The sequence below is a fragment of the Silurus meridionalis genome, chromosome 14, assembly GCF_014805685.1.
Source record: "Silurus meridionalis isolate SWU-2019-XX chromosome 14, ASM1480568v1, whole genome shotgun sequence".
Classification (NCBI taxonomy): Eukaryota; Metazoa; Chordata; class Actinopteri; order Siluriformes; family Siluridae; genus Silurus; species Silurus meridionalis.
The window spans coordinates 2,281,214-2,296,667 of record NC_060897.1 but is presented as its reverse complement, the minus strand read 5'-3'; the positions used below and the strand labels follow the sequence as shown (position 1 = coordinate 2,296,667).

Genomic DNA, 15,454 nt, shown 5'->3' with positions numbered 1-15,454 from the left:
TGTCTATGTATTTTCGTGTATGTATTTGTGTGTGTGTTTCAACTTGTGTGTGTTTACTCATCACACACACACACACACACACACACACACACACACACACACACCCCAAGCCTTAATTATAATCGTCTTGCAGTTCTTGTTACTTCCTTCAGATATGAGTGGTGGTGTTTGCGAGACCTGGGCGGGGTTTGTGAAACCTGGGCGGGGTTTGTGTGACCTGGGCGGAGTTTGTGTGACCTGGGCGGGGTTTGTGTGACCTGGGCGGGATTTGTGTGACCTGGGCGGGGTTTGTGTGAGCTGGGCGGGGTTTGTGTGATCTGGGCTTGGTTTGTGAGATTTGGGCGGGGTTTGTGAGATTTGGGTGGGGTGTATGGGACCTGGTGGAGTTTATGGGAGTATTTGTGTGTGCATGTTTCACCTTGTGTGTGTGATTGTATTTGTGTGTCTATAGATTTGTGTGTCAATGTATTTGTGAAGGTGTTGTTCCTCTCTCATACAAATATAAATGTAATAATAATATTAATAACTATAACAATAACAATGGTGGTGATAATAATATGAGAAATTCCTCTGATTATCCTGTAAAACATCGTCATATTTGATTGCAGTATCGATATCATGATATCATCATACTGTAACACTGACCAGCTCTTCCTCAGGAGATCATGAGTTTGAATTCCACTACATCTGTGAATTGTGAATGTCTGAAACCAAAGCCAGCCAATCACAGGCTTCCTTTGCCCAATCACAGGCTTCCTTCATCTCAGTCACAGGCTTTTTTGTCCAATCACAGGCTTTTTTTATCTGTTTACAGATTTACTTTATCCCTGTTTCTTTGACATTACTAATAGCATTGTGTAATATTCATGTATTCATGCATGACTAACTCTCTCTGTCTCTGTAGCGGTGGACACTCAGAGCTCCAGTTCAGAGGACATCGTCCCAAGTCCTCCATCTCCTCCGCCTCCTCCTCGTGTCTATAAACCCTGCTTTGTTTGTCAAGACAAATCATCAGGATATCACTATGGAGTCAGCGCCTGTGAGGGCTGCAAGGTACCAGCTCTCTTTAAACTCTTTCCCAAATCTCTCATTGCTCACTCGCTGCTCACTCGCTGCTCTCTCGCTGCTCGCTCACTGCTCTCTCACAGTCCTCTCTCACTGCTCTCTCACAGTCCTCTCTCACAGTCCTCTCTCACAGTCCTCTCTCACAGTCCTCTCTCACAGCTCTCTTTAATCTCTCACTGATCTCACAGTTCTTACTGCTCGCTCACAGCTCTCTCACTGCTCTCTAACTGCTCTCTCCCTGCTCTCTTAAATCTCTCACAGCGGTTTTACAGCCTTCTCAGTCCTTTCTCACTGCTCTCTGTCCTCTCTCACTGCTCTCTTAAAGCTCTGTCTCAGGTCTTTCTCAGCTTTCTCTCAGTTTCCTCTCAGCACTTGCTCAGGTTATTTTTAGCCCGCAGTTTCACCACACACACTATAAATACACCAAATAAATATAACTGCAATCCTCCACATAATGTTCATATTCTCACACACACACACACACACACACACACACACACACACACACACCATGGTTACTCTGATCATCATGTTCCTCAGGGGTGCACACACTTTTCAGCATGTGAGCTACTAATAAGTCATAATGATGTACCTAAATATCTGTTTTCTAATCTCATGTGATCTTCCACACCACCTTCATGATCAAAGTATTGAGCACCCCTGCCCTCTACATGGTCCTCCAGCTCGCTCTTCCTCTCCCCCTCACCTTCTCTTACCTTCCTCTTTCTCTCAGATCATCTTACCCTCATCTTCCTCTCAAATCATCTTACCCTCCTTTTCCTCTCACCTTCATCTTACCATCCTCTTCCTCTCAAATCATCTCATTATCCTCTTCCTCTCACCTTCATCTTACTATCCTCTTCCTTTCTCATCCTCTTGTCTTTTCATCCTCTCACTCTCTCTCTCTTATCCTCTCCTCTTTCTATCTTCTCCAGTCTATGAAAGGTGAGAGTAGAGTTTAGTGCTGAGTTCTCACACACACACACACACACACACACACACACACACACACACACACACACACACACACGCACGCAGGGGCGCTGTGGGATGTGTGTACACGCTACACAAACACACTCACTCAGCAAGATACAAACACAAACTCATTAAATTTTTATGCTCAGTGTTTCCACTCGTTTTCCTACTGCTGAGAATCCCAGCAATACTTCTTCTCTCCATCCTGCATCCTCTCATCCTTTTATTCTCTCATCCTCTCATTCTCTTTCTCTCATCCTTTTATTCTCTCATCCTCTCATTCTTATTCTCATCCTGCATCCTCTCATCCTTTTATTCTCGCATCCTCTCATTCTCTTTCTACAATCCTTTTATTCTCTCATCCTCTCATTCTCCTCCTCTCATCATTTTATTCTTTCATTCTCACATCCTCATATCCTCTATTCCTTTCATCTCCTTCTCATCTCCTCCTTTCATCAAATCATTTAAAGACTCTCTAATCTTCTCATCTTCCCATCATTTCATCCTCTAATCATTTTATTCTCATCATTTCACTCTTTCATCTCATCCTCTCAGCTCATTCTTTCATTATATCATCCTCTCCCAAATTCATCTTCTCTTCTCTTCTTCTCTTCTCTTCTCTTCTCTTCTCTTCTCTTCTCTTCTCTTCTCTTCTCTTCTCTTCTCTTCTCTTGTGTCACCTCAGATTATTGCTTCCTTCTTGAATTTTCTTCTTGGCTTCATTCCCATATCTTGTATTTTCTTTCTTTAATCCCTCATTTTCTCTCTCTTCTGTCAGCTGTCTCATCATCCTTTCATTTCCTCAGCCAGTCTTCTCATTGCTTTTCTCTTCTTTTCTCTACTCAGCTCCTGCACATGGGGTCACAGCAGGGTCATTTGCAGACTCCTTTGTGTGTCTCTCTTTCACACACACACACACACACACACACACACACACACTGCATGACTAATTCCTGTCCCGTGTTTACTTTCATCCGATTTCCTCGAGTAAATGTGTGAAGGTGTGATGCGTTGAAGTGCAATAGTGGTGTGTGTGTGTGTGTGTGTGTGTGTGTGTGTGTGTGTGTGTGTGTGTGTGTGTGTGTGTGTGTGTGTGTGTGTTAAGCTGATCGGTTGCCAGTTCACACTTGGGGATGAGTTTTGGGGCTTTTAGTCAAGTTTTGTCACGGCTTTATCAATGCGTCAGCTTTCTGTGAATTTTCTCTCACACACACACACACACACACACACACACACACACACACACACACACACGCTTAAAAATGAATAGAAAATAATTATTATTAAATATGAACATACACTTGAAGGCCAAAAGTACTAGAACAACTGACCTTTCCAGTTGTATGTGGTTCTTAACTTGAACTAGAAGATCCAAACCTGTTCCAACCCTATTAAACACCTTTTGGGATGAAGTTTTCATGTTGACTGCACCCCAGGCCTCTCTTTAACCTCACCAACATCAGAACCTGTTCACTAACACCCTTTGGGCTGCACAAATCTCCACAGAATCTCTGGAACATCTGGAAGAGTGGAGCTAATTATAAGAGCAAATGGGGGTCGGGTGTCCACAAACTTTTGGCCTCAAAGTTCTCATCTGCCTCAGTTAGTGTTTATTTCATTACTGATGTGTGTGTGTGTGTGTGTGTGTGTGTGTGTAGGGTTTCTTCCGCAGAAGCATCCAGAAGAACATGCTGTACACGTGCCACCGAGAGAAGAACTGCATCATCAACAAGGTCACACGCAACCGCTGTCAGTACTGTCGCCTGCAGAAGTGCCTGGAAGTGGGCATGTCCAAAGAGTGTAAGTGTGTGTGTGTGTGTGTGTGTGTGTGTGTGTGTGTGTGTGTGTGTGTGTGTGTCCTACCAGCAGTCTCACTTCTACCACCTTGTGGGCGGAGTGTAAACATGCATTTTTCTTTCATTGTGTGTGTGTGGGTGTGTGTTGACCACTATCCATCAACATATTAGTCCTTCCATCTCTCCCCTGCCAGCCTGGGTGACTTTTGACCTCTTTTCTTTGATCCTGCTTTGCCCCTGTTTTGCCCCCAGCTGCCCTCTAAAGCCTTCACAGAAGCTGAGGTTTTTTTGTTGTCAGTCTTCATCCAGATGCTAAACTCATCACACACTGATTAGAGGGTGGTCATATGCAGTAGTGTGTGTATGTGTGTGTGTGTGTGTGTGTGTGTGTGTGTGTGTGTGTGTGTGTGTGAAGGCTTTAATAAACAATCTTCTGATTTAAATTATTTGAATCAACTCCACACGGAGCACTGTGTTTCCCCACGGACCGTTATTACTGGCGCACCACCCGCTAAACTCCGGAGCGCTCTGGACAGGTAAACACAGAAGGTGCCGCAGAGTGAAAAAATCGAGTGCAGAGGAGAAGATTCACGTGAAACCTCGTTTCTGCCACATAAAAAAAAAAAAAATAAATCCCAATTTTTTATTATTTATTTTTTATTTTTTTGCCAGTCGGGCAGCGCCACCACTCTGTAGTGCGTGAAAGTTTTACACTTTGAAAATGAAATCAGCTACAATCAATAGAATCGCATGCTAACAATCAGCTCTGTGGGGGACGGAACAAGACGCAGAAGCAGAAGAACCTCGTTCATACACCTACAGCTTCACACTTCAGGACCACAACATGGTCACCGGCGCAGCACCAGAAATGTCAGATGTTTCCGAGAAACAAAGGCAGAATTTGTGGCAATAAAACAGGTTTTCACAGGATTCAGGCCAAAGAAGACGACAAATTTCCCAAAATTTGGGATAATTTCCAACTAAAACAAAGAAAACTTCATACAGTTCATTAGAGTAACCTGGAATTTATATTTTTATTTATCTCTTATCTATCTATCTATCTATCTATCTATCTATCTATCTATCTATCTATCTATCTATCTATCTATCTATCTATATATATATATATATATATATTTGTTTTTGGCATTTAAATGCACTAAATGGGTTTAGTTTTCACAGGTATTCTTTTTAAATTTTTATTAAAATTTGTAAAAAAAAAAATAAACTAATGACATTTTCTCTTGTGTTTAGTTTTGATTTTTGATGAAGAAAAAGTGCTTTTTATCCGATCACTCGATTAATCGGCGGAATACTCGATCATTAAAATAGTCGTCGTCACACACGTTTTAAGTTGAGGCAAAATTTCATTGCCACCAAATGCGTCCAAACATCAGGCCTTCAGGTGGGAACAATGTGTGTGTGTGTGTGTGTGTGTGTGTGTGTGTGTGTGTGTGTGTGTGTGTGTGTGTGTGTGTGTGTGTGGGTGTAATATCCACAGGTAGCTTCAGTACTCTGATTCTGATCTTTAAAATAAAAGGATAGTGAAATCTAAGTCTTTAAGAAGATCATCATCAGTTTTCTTTAAGATCGGCGACTTCTCCATTTTCTTCGCACGAACTAAAGAATCGGAGCCGAACGTGTGTTTTTTGTTTGCGTTCCCGTCGTGATGGAACGTCTCTATCTTTTATTTTCCTTTCACATCCTGGGTTCCACCACACGCTGAAATTTTCTTCAGACGCGTTGATCCGTTCTCCTCGCGCAGCCCTGCAAGTGTTTACGAGTTCCTGTTTAATATGCAGAAGTGTCTCTCGATCGGTGTGTGTGTGTGTGTGTGTGTGTGTGTGTGTGTGTGTGGGGTGAAAAATGAGCTTCTCTGCACTAATAGTTCTTTAATGGTTCCATTAGATGGGTTTCCACGGCCCACACTGGCACCTCGCTCTCTCCAGAGAGATGAATATGTGCAGAGGAGGAGAAGCCTCGGGCAGATCACTTCCACTGTTGGAGATGTGTGTGTGTGTGTGTGTGTGTTGTAATAGCACTGGATTTACATTCGCAGTGTAAGTCGCAGTTTGAACAAGTTCCATTTGAGAGCGAGCGCCAGGGCATGAAGGAAACGATGGCATGGTTAGATGATGGAGATGAAGAGCAGTTTGAACAGTGATGTGAAGGTCTACTGAATAGTTTCCTGTTTGCTAACAGCCAAAGGAACTGTGTTGAGGTTTGGAGCGGTTTGCCGAAGTCGGACTTCAGGAGAGCGTTCAAGGAGGAATTCCGACACAATCGAGCTTTCGCTTTTTACAGCTGGTTTCAAAGAGACGTTTGAAGTCCGAGTGTTTCGATTCATTCAGAACTTGACAGAGATGAAACTGTAACGTCTGAAGTTCTAGATGTTCACTACAGTGAGAACACTAAAAATGCACCAAAGCTAAACGATATTTTGCTCCATTTGTTTCCTCTGTGGGAGAAACATTTATTTTGAATAAAAAGATAAAAATAACTGACTCTTGGTGGTGTGGTGGTGTGGGGGTCTGTGTTTGTCTTGATGGTGGTGGTGGTGTCTTGGTGATAGTAATGTCTTGGTGGTGGTGGTGTCTTGGTGGTGGTGTTGATGTCCTGATGTTGGTGATGTCTTGGTGGTAACTTGATGGTGATAGTGATGTCTTGATGGTGGTGGTGGTGGTGTCTTGGTGGTGGTGGTGGTGTCTTGGTGATAGTAATGTCTTGATGGTGGTGTCTTGGTGGTGGTGGTGTCTTGATGTTGGTGGTGTCTTGGTGGTAACTTGATGGTGATAGTGATGTCTTGGTGGTGGTGGTGGTGTCTTGGTCTTGGTGGTGGTGGTGTCTTGGTGATAGTAATGTCTTGGTGTTGGTGGTGTCTTGGTGGTGGTGATGGTGGTGTGTTGATGTCCTGATGGTGGTGGTGATGTCTTGGTTGTGTTGGTGTCTTTGTGTTGGTGTCTTTGTGGTGTTGATGGTGTTAGTGTTTTGGTGTTGGTAATAGTGGTAGTGTTGAAGGCAGTGGTAGTGTTGGTGTTGGAGGTGGTGTTCTTGGTGTTAGTGGTAACTGTGTATCTTTATGACCTGGCTGCTGATACCGACCTCCACACAGCACTGAAACACACTGAGGAATGTTTGCACTCCTCCAAAAGCTGGGAGAGGAACCTGAAATATTTCAGAGAGAGAGTGGGGGGAGGAATGGAGACAAAAAGAGAGAAGGAGAGAGAGTAGAAGGAAGGGAAAGACAGAGAGAGGTACAAGAATATAGAGATGAGGAAACAGAAACATTGCTGTTTATTGTCCGGAATGGCTGTGAGTTTTCCTGTGTGTCCTCTTTTCCTTCACCATCACCTCGAACCCGTCCAGTCTTCCTTCATCAGCGGCTTGTTGAGCTTTAACAGATAAAAACTGATCAAAAAAACAATAGAGGAAACCTACGCCTTGCTAAATAGCTGTGAGATGAAATGAGAAACAATTGTTTCTTCTTTTAATAAATTAGAAAATCAAATGTTTTATTACAGAGAGAATTAAGAAAGGGTTTTCAGAACCAATCTGCCAACCCCCTGGGATCAGCTGTAGTATTCCACATCCTTTCCAAGTCATGTTTTTTTTAACCACCTTTTTAAAAAAACAATCGGATGACAACAAAGACAGCAGCATGGAGAGACGATGCGGACGAATCAAGACAAATCCAACGAGGGAGAGAGGAAAAAAGAGCGAAAGAATTAAAAAGGGGAAAAGGAAAAAGAATTCAACTATTTATTTTTAGTGTTTATATATAAAGCGTGTTCACGTGTAAACCAGACAGAACATGTGAGACTTTGGGAAGAATGAAAGAAGGAGGAATAAATTCACGTGAGGGATAAGAATAGAACGTGACTGCAGAGATATGAACAGAATAACGAGGAGGGAAGAGAAAACGCAGAGGAGGTGTTAAGTGTGTTAGCTGTGTGTTACACGCTGTGTGTGGCCATACAGATCGCTTACTGACGTGCTGTGTGTGTGTGTGTGTGTATCTGATACAAAAGCACACACACACACACACACCGAGCAAGACAGCAGGAGAGAATATGCTTTGTGCTGTGTTGTGTCATGTGACCAGATTCGATTAGAGCAGCACACAGACATCGTTCATCATTTATATTAACAGCTTCATCTGCCAGCGGGGTGTGTGTGTGTGTGTGTGTGTGTGTGTGTGTGTGTGCCCCCAGTTGAATTGTAATAATTGAACTCTATAGTTGTGTATGATGTATGTACTTTTGTGTTTGTGTATGTTTATGTATGTGTGTGTGTTGAATTGTAATAATTGAACTCTATAGTTGTGTATGATGTATGTACTTTTGTGTTTGTGTATGTTTATGTATGTGTGTGTAGCAAGTTGAATTTGTGTATGGTGTGTATACCGTTGTTTGTGTGTGTGTGTTTGTGTAGGGTGGCCAACTATAATAATGTAAGTGTAATAACTGCACATATGTATGATTTATGTACTGTGTGTGTGTGTGTGTGTGTGTGTGTGTGTGTGTGTGTGTGTGTGTGTGTGATTTCTTGTCCTTGCCCACTCTGCGTCGTTGCCTCGCTCCTTACCTGATTTTCCTCTTATTTCTTCTGCATTAAAGTGTTCTTTCATCATAGTTACATCACTCACACACTGATGGTGCAGGAGCTGCTGGAGATGCTCTCAGGACTGAGCTGGGAATCTTGCAGCACAATAGGTGTTTTGGCGCCATCTAGTGTTAAAGCGTGTAATGACCGTTCACTTGTGTGCGGTGTTGCAGTTTTGGAGGTAGAGAAGTGTAGTTTTTAGATGAATTACTTTTCTCCTGGGCGATAAACTGGAACACCTGACTTTCGCAGGCGTATGTGGTTCTTCCCCCAAACGGTTCCCGCAAAGTTGGACGCGGAAGCGTTGCATTTTCCGATCACTTGAAACCCTAATCAGCTCCAGCATGATGATGCGTCCGTGCACAAATCCAGCTCCATGAAGCTCTGCTTTACATGGGTTGAAAGGTGTGGAAGATCTCTTGAATGAATTAGTAAATGGAAACTAATTGTGGAATGAGATGTTCAAAAAAGAAGCACATCTGGTCAGGGGTCTACAAGCTTCCCAACATGACCTCTGATTTCGAACCAGTGTGATGTGAGAACTTTAATTTTCCTTTCTCTTTCTCACAGCGGTGCGGAACGACCGGAACAAGAAGAAGAAGGAGGAGAAAAAGCCGGAGTGCTCGGAGAGCTACGTCTTGAGTGCCGACACGGAGCAGATGATCGAGCGCGTGAGAAAAGCTCACCAGGAGACGTTTCCTTCACTGTGCCAGCTTGGAAAATACACCACGGTGAGTGAGACTTGCCAGCAGAGGGCGCCGGTTTGGTCTGAACATTGAGTCCACCATCAAGCTCTGGTATGAGATGTTTTTTTTTTTTCCATCATGTAGAATAACAGCGCTGATCATCGAGTCGCTCTGGATGTGAATCTGTGGGACAAATTCAGCGAACTGTCCACTAAGTGCATCATCAAAACGGTGGAATTCGCCAAACAGCTGCCGGGTTTCACCACGCTGACCATCGCCGACCAGATCACACTGCTCAAAGCAGCCTGCCTCGACATCCTGGTGAGGGACACACACACACACACACACACACACACACACACGGTCTTATTTCACGTATAGAAAGCCCCAAATAAATGTATAATATGCAGCCTGTTTTTTTTTTTAACGGTCGCTGTGGCCATTCATTTCAACTTTAAAAAGATAAATAAAAGTTGTCTTACACACTTGTTGACTGCATGGTGGTCTGGTCAGGGACACCCCTGCTATGGGAGACCCCTTTGATGAGTGTTTGAAATCGCTTCTATTTGTTTATTAATTTATATTTCTGAAACTTGAGAGAGCAGAATTCGAAAGCGTCTCCTGGTATCCATACACACGTGATTGTTCTCACGTCTCTGTCCCCCTTCCCCTTCCCTGTCCTTTGCCAGATTCTGCGGATCTGCACACGCTACACTCCGGATCAGGACACCATGACGTTTTCGGACGGACTGACGCTGAACCGGACGCAGATGCACAACGCCGGCTTCGGGCCGCTCACCGATCTCGTGTTCGCCTTCGCCAATCAGCTGCTGCCGCTGGAGATGGACGATGCCGAGACGGGCCTGCTCAGCGCCATCTGCCTGCTGTGTGGAGGTACTGCAGGCTAGCCCCGCTAGCCCCGCCCCCTGAGTGTTCCTTACGTTGATTCCTTACACCGAATACCCCAATTCCATAAAGATTGTGTGAATTGTAAATAATAAAAACAGATAATTTATTCACAATAAAACCAAAAACACACGTCAAATGTTTAAACTGGGAATCTATAACATTTTAAAGAAAAAAAGGTCAGTTTGAATTTGACGACTGCAACACTTTAAAAGATGTTACAAGGCCGTGTTTCCCACAGTGTAGCATCACGTCTTCTGTCCCTATACATCTGGGGACTGAGGAGACCAGCTGCTGAAGTTTTGGGGGAGGAATGTTGCTCCATATGTGATACAGGATTCTACCTGCTCTACAGTTCTGGGTTTCCTTTGTTGTGTTTTTTGTTTTATGATGCGCCAAATGTTTTCAGAGGTCAGTTTAGCACCCAGACATTCAATTTGATTTCCACAGTTTGTAGACGCAGTCTTTCACAGATTGGTGAAGCTCCGCCCATCTTTACCTCTGAGAGACTCTGCCTCTCTAAGACACACTATTTATACCCCAATCGTCTTTTACTGACCAGCTCTCAATGAATTTATTATGCACAAAGTATTTTTGCAAATGTTTTATTTTAACAACACTTACTTTTGTAGGGATTTTTTGCCGTCATCGATTTAAAAACGACCCAACTATTTTGTCACCATCATTAACCAATCATGTTTGGGGGGCGGGTCCAACAACACTATTCACCGCTGAGTAGTTTTGCGTATAATGATGTGCGCATGTCTCTGGACGGAAGCCGTCACGAGTCTCTTTCTTTACAGATCGCCAGGACCTGGAGGAGTCGGACAAGGTCGATGTCCTGCAGGAGCCGCTGCTGGAAGCGTTGAAGATCTACGTGAGGAAGAGGAGGCCTCATAAACCACACATGTTCCCCAAGATGCTGATGAAGATCACAGACCTCAGGAGCATCAGCGCTAAAGGTGAATAGCACGATTTTACACACGAGGGAATTGAACACACACACGACCAAACCGCAGACATTTTCTTTATATTAATGCAGACGCCCTCATCCACGGCCAGTTACATTCGTTTTATTCATACAGCTGAGCAGCTACGGGGTTAAGGGCCTTGCTCAGGGGCCCACGAGTGGCAGCTTGGTGTGGGTGGGATTTGAACTCATGACCGTCAGATTCAAAGTCGAATGCCTTTACCACTAAGCCAGTGGTTCCCAACCTTTTTATAACATTAAAAAATGTTTTAAATATTTAGAATCTAATGATTTATCATGCTGTTACAAACGAAATAAATAAATAAAAAAGAAAGATCAAAGTGCACTTGACCGCTCGAACATCTTTAGCGCCCCCTATTGGGCTCTGGTTTTAGTTTTAGATGTTTAATGTAGTTACACAATACGATCTTTCTCTGTCGTTCACCAGGAGCGGAGCGAGTGATCACTCTGAAGATGGAGATCCCGGGGGCCATGCCTCCACTCATCCAGGAGATGCTGGAGAACTCTGAGGGATTAGAAGGCAGCAGCGGGAACCCCCCAGGCAGCTGCAGCCCGAGTCTCTCCCCCAGCTCAATACACAGCAGCCCATCGACACACTCACCCTGAATATCTCACTCTCATGCACACACACACACACATAAGAATACTTATACACACACCTATTCACACACACACACACGTTAAGAATAATCAACCTGAACCTGCTCCATGACTCTGTACACACACGTGCAGTCTGTGGGTCTGGTTTTAGAACAATGTGGCTGATTTAGAAGCTTCACACACACACACACACACACAGGCTGAGCCTGAGTCACACTCGCATTACAGGTGTGCGGGTTGGTGGTACTGCCGAGGTACCGATCCGATCGAAAGCAGCTTGCACGCTCGGTCAAAAACTCGGACTTGATCTGATTCGAATCAGAGACACGAGAAGGACGTGAGATCGTGGAACGTTTCCGAGAAAACTCTCCCATTTCCCTATGAACTTTATAGAGCCGTTTTTCGGATTTCCTCACGAGGAGACGGCGATCTAGAGACATGGGACGTCCGCTGTCCAAATGTCATCAGGGACATTTTCTTTTCTTTTTTTTTTGTGTTTTTGTTTTCTTACGGAATATATGAACAATCGAGTATCATTCGATGATTGAAAAGAATTTGTGTTGATGCAGGAGAAAAAAAAGAAAAAAAACTCGCATTTCTGCTTCGTCTTTGTCCCGCGAGTCGAACCCGGTTCAGTTCTGCTCGCTGTCTCGCAATCGTCGTGGATGTTCCGGTGACGTGGTCACGCCGTTCGACCCGCTCGAGCGTAGATGAGCACGGGAGTCATTATGGGCTCGAACAAACGCATTATTACGCAATGTTAATAGAGATTAGCGCTGAAGGAGAATCCGGATTAAAAGTAACTCAGGAGTGGACAAATCAGATTCGTTATCTGGCTGCATTGTTTCTTCAGATTGGTGTTTGGTTGCCTGGGAAACCTGAGCGCTGGTAGCCGATGGCGTGTAACAGCGTGCGCTGTACAGCTGCGATTCGCAGAGACATCGTTCATATCCTATTATGATAACAGTTTAAATCTAGTTTTACATGAAGCCCAAAGCTACTGATTTGTCCGCTCCGGATGAACACACTATAAGGTCAAATGTTTGTGGACATCTGATTATTACAACCCGATGTGGGTTTTCTCCAAACTGTTACCACAAGATGTTTTTTGTTTGCTTCAGCATTAAAACTTTTCCCTCATTTGAACAATGAGACCAGAACCAGCATGAAGATGCCCCTGTGCACAAAGCCGGCTCCATGAAGATATGCTTTTCATATGTTGGAAGTGTGTGGAAGCTATCCCCACACCCCATGTCCTCCTCACCTTCTCACATACATCAATACCTGACTTTGAAGAAGTTTGTGGCTTAATGAAGCTCCACAAAATCCAGGGGAACATCTCGCCAGAAGATAGTTATTATAAGAGCAAACGGGGATTTGGAATGGGACGTTCACAAAGCATGGATTCGATGGTCCGTTCTCCACAAACCTTTGGCCATATAGTGTATTTGACCAGTGGCAGTTTAAGTACAATTTCAGCATGTTCACATTTTTCATATCTTTTTTCAGTGCAATCAAAGAAATTCTTACACTGCCTCATTCACACAACCACGACACTGCCTCGGATTTTCTTTATCATCCACCGCCGCCTACAACACCACTGCCTCTGTGAGACAATCACTCTTCCGGTAGCAGCGCCCCCCCAAGGAGCACGTGAGTGACACCGGACACGCCGGGATCCAACGCCACAGTCATGACTGCAGCGAGTCTGCTGGTTAAAGAGTTCATTTTTTTCCTCCTTCCAAGACAAGAAGTTGCTGCATACGATCACCAGACCGGCCTTTGAACTTCGTCACAGATTCGCGATATATCACGGTTCTTACATTCGATCCCGAGCGCAGACTTTTACCCCTTGAACTGTCGCCACCATGAGGATTTCAAAGCTACACGTCTCGCTTCCTTCCAGTCCGGCTTTCCGCTGTCAACGAATCATCACTGTACCCGTGTGCAATACCTCCTCCTCAAAAAAAAAACAAAAACAAAAAAAACCGAATCAAATCGCTTGAAAGACTTCCACGTTTCACTTTGACTATGCACGCGACTTGCACAGAAACTCCAATCGCGACGTGTTTCGCTTCCTCCGAACGTTCTTTCTTCGTGTTCCGTCAACGTGGAGCGTGACAACGTGAGGACACTGCCTGCGAACTTTCACTGCCAACGAGCCGCATCATTTCAGACGTCTCGAGACACGTCAAAGCGACACGGCGTCCAGCACAAAGACGTCGTCCTGTTCTGTTCTGTTCTGTTCTGTTTTGCTCCGACACGTGTTACACCTTCAAACGCACAAATATGGTTTCTCTTGTATCATGAACTGGATGATGAAAATAATCTTTATTAAAGACTGATGTTTTTTGTGTGCGTTTCTGATCACGTCAAAATTGTATTATTATTATTTTTTATATATATATAAAGATATATATACACAACCTGATTTGAAAAGGTAAAAAAAAAAAAAAAATCACAAAATCTCTAGTGAGTAAATCTACACTGCATTCATGTTTTCTACAAGACAAAAGCTTTTGCGAAGTGATTTGGTCTGGGATTTTCTCCGTCACAGCTGATTTAAAAAAAAAAAAAGTGCAGCATTTCAGAAAGCTGTCAAACTTTTTTAACCACTCGGCCAATCACGTTGCAGCTCATCAGCCAAGTGAGAAAAACATTCAGTTCAGAATGCCGGCGTGTTAGTGAGTAGCAGCGATGAACAGTAAGGAAGTAAATGTAATTCGTTTCTGTACTTGAGTAGATTTTTAGTTTATCGTTCTCTGAGTGTATTTGGCAGACGCCCTCATCCACAACCAGTTGCATTCGTTTTTATTCATACAGCTGAGCAGCTACAGGGTTAGGAGCCTTGCTCAGGGACCCATGAATGGCAGCTTGATGTGGGTGGGATTTGAAGTGTTTCCATTTAGGGAGACTTTTACTGTCAAATATTATTTTACTCAACTACATTTTGCGAAATCAGTCGTTCCTTTTTATTTACGAGTATAAAAACTTAACTGTTCAAACACGCAGCGATCCACCAATCAGGGTCGAGCGCACGCTCGGTTTTACACTCGTCATTAATATCATTCTATTAATAGATCAGTGTGCTGAGAGTCACATTCGAGTCTTTACACATCAACTGAGTTGATTTAAGTAAAGAATGAATAAAAATAATAACAGGAACATTATGGTGGTAATTAATCAGTACCTTGAAGGCAAAAACTTTTGCACTTTGACTCATGAAAGTTTAAGGGGGACACTTTTACTGAATCTATTTAAACTTAACTGCATGGCTTGTGTACTTCGTCCACCACTGGTGAGTAAATATGTAAAGTGATCATCCAGGGATAGATGAGTGTTCCATGATGCGGAGGTGAAGAACAGCCTGATGTGAAGCGAAGAGCGTTGAAATGGATGATCACCTTATACCGTGGTCACGTAATAGCGTTGAGTAAAAGCTGTCACTAATGTCTGCAGAGTAAATGGTTACAGGTGGTTGAAATCACACTTTCCAGCCAATTTAAATGAAGAGTTTGAAGACTCATATCATTGTATTTGGTCTATAGTATACTCTAGATCAGTGGTCCCCAACCCCCTGGGCCGCAGACTGGCACCGATCCGTGGGTCAATTGGTACAGAGCCACGCAGAAAAAATACATAACTTACATTATTTCCGTTTTATTTATTATCTGATTCTGAACGTTTTATTTTGGAAAATGACTGTATTCTCTCCTCCACAACTGTCTCAGTCACATGTCTTACCTCCATTCGCTACCTTCTTAAAGGGGTTTTGGCCGCTAACACATAATACATTACCGCTAAATTCAAACCCTCAAGCGAGCAAAATGAAC

The 15,454-nt window shown here is 43.6% G+C and overlaps 1 protein-coding gene across 3 annotated transcripts in view; it reads left to right on the top strand.

Moving 5' to 3' along the window:
• Nucleotides 1-13,988, top strand: part of rarab (retinoic acid receptor, alpha b) — a 73,076-nt gene extending 59,088 nt beyond the window's left edge. For all 3 annotated transcript variants that reach the window (XM_046865796.1, XM_046865797.1, XM_046865799.1), the window contains 7 exons: nucleotides 905-1,053; nucleotides 3,699-3,840; nucleotides 9,009-9,169; nucleotides 9,269-9,445; nucleotides 9,814-10,018; nucleotides 10,834-10,992; nucleotides 11,449-13,988. In XM_046865796.1, coding sequence (XP_046721752.1) covers nucleotides 905-1,053; nucleotides 3,699-3,840; nucleotides 9,009-9,169; nucleotides 9,269-9,445; nucleotides 9,814-10,018; nucleotides 10,834-10,992; nucleotides 11,449-11,627 — 1,172 coding nt within the window. In that variant the 3' untranslated portion in view covers nucleotides 11,628-13,988. The remainder of the gene's footprint in view (nucleotides 1-904; nucleotides 1,054-3,698; nucleotides 3,841-9,008; nucleotides 9,170-9,268; nucleotides 9,446-9,813; nucleotides 10,019-10,833; nucleotides 10,993-11,448) is intronic.
• Nucleotides 13,989-15,454: the final 1,466 nt, after the last annotated feature.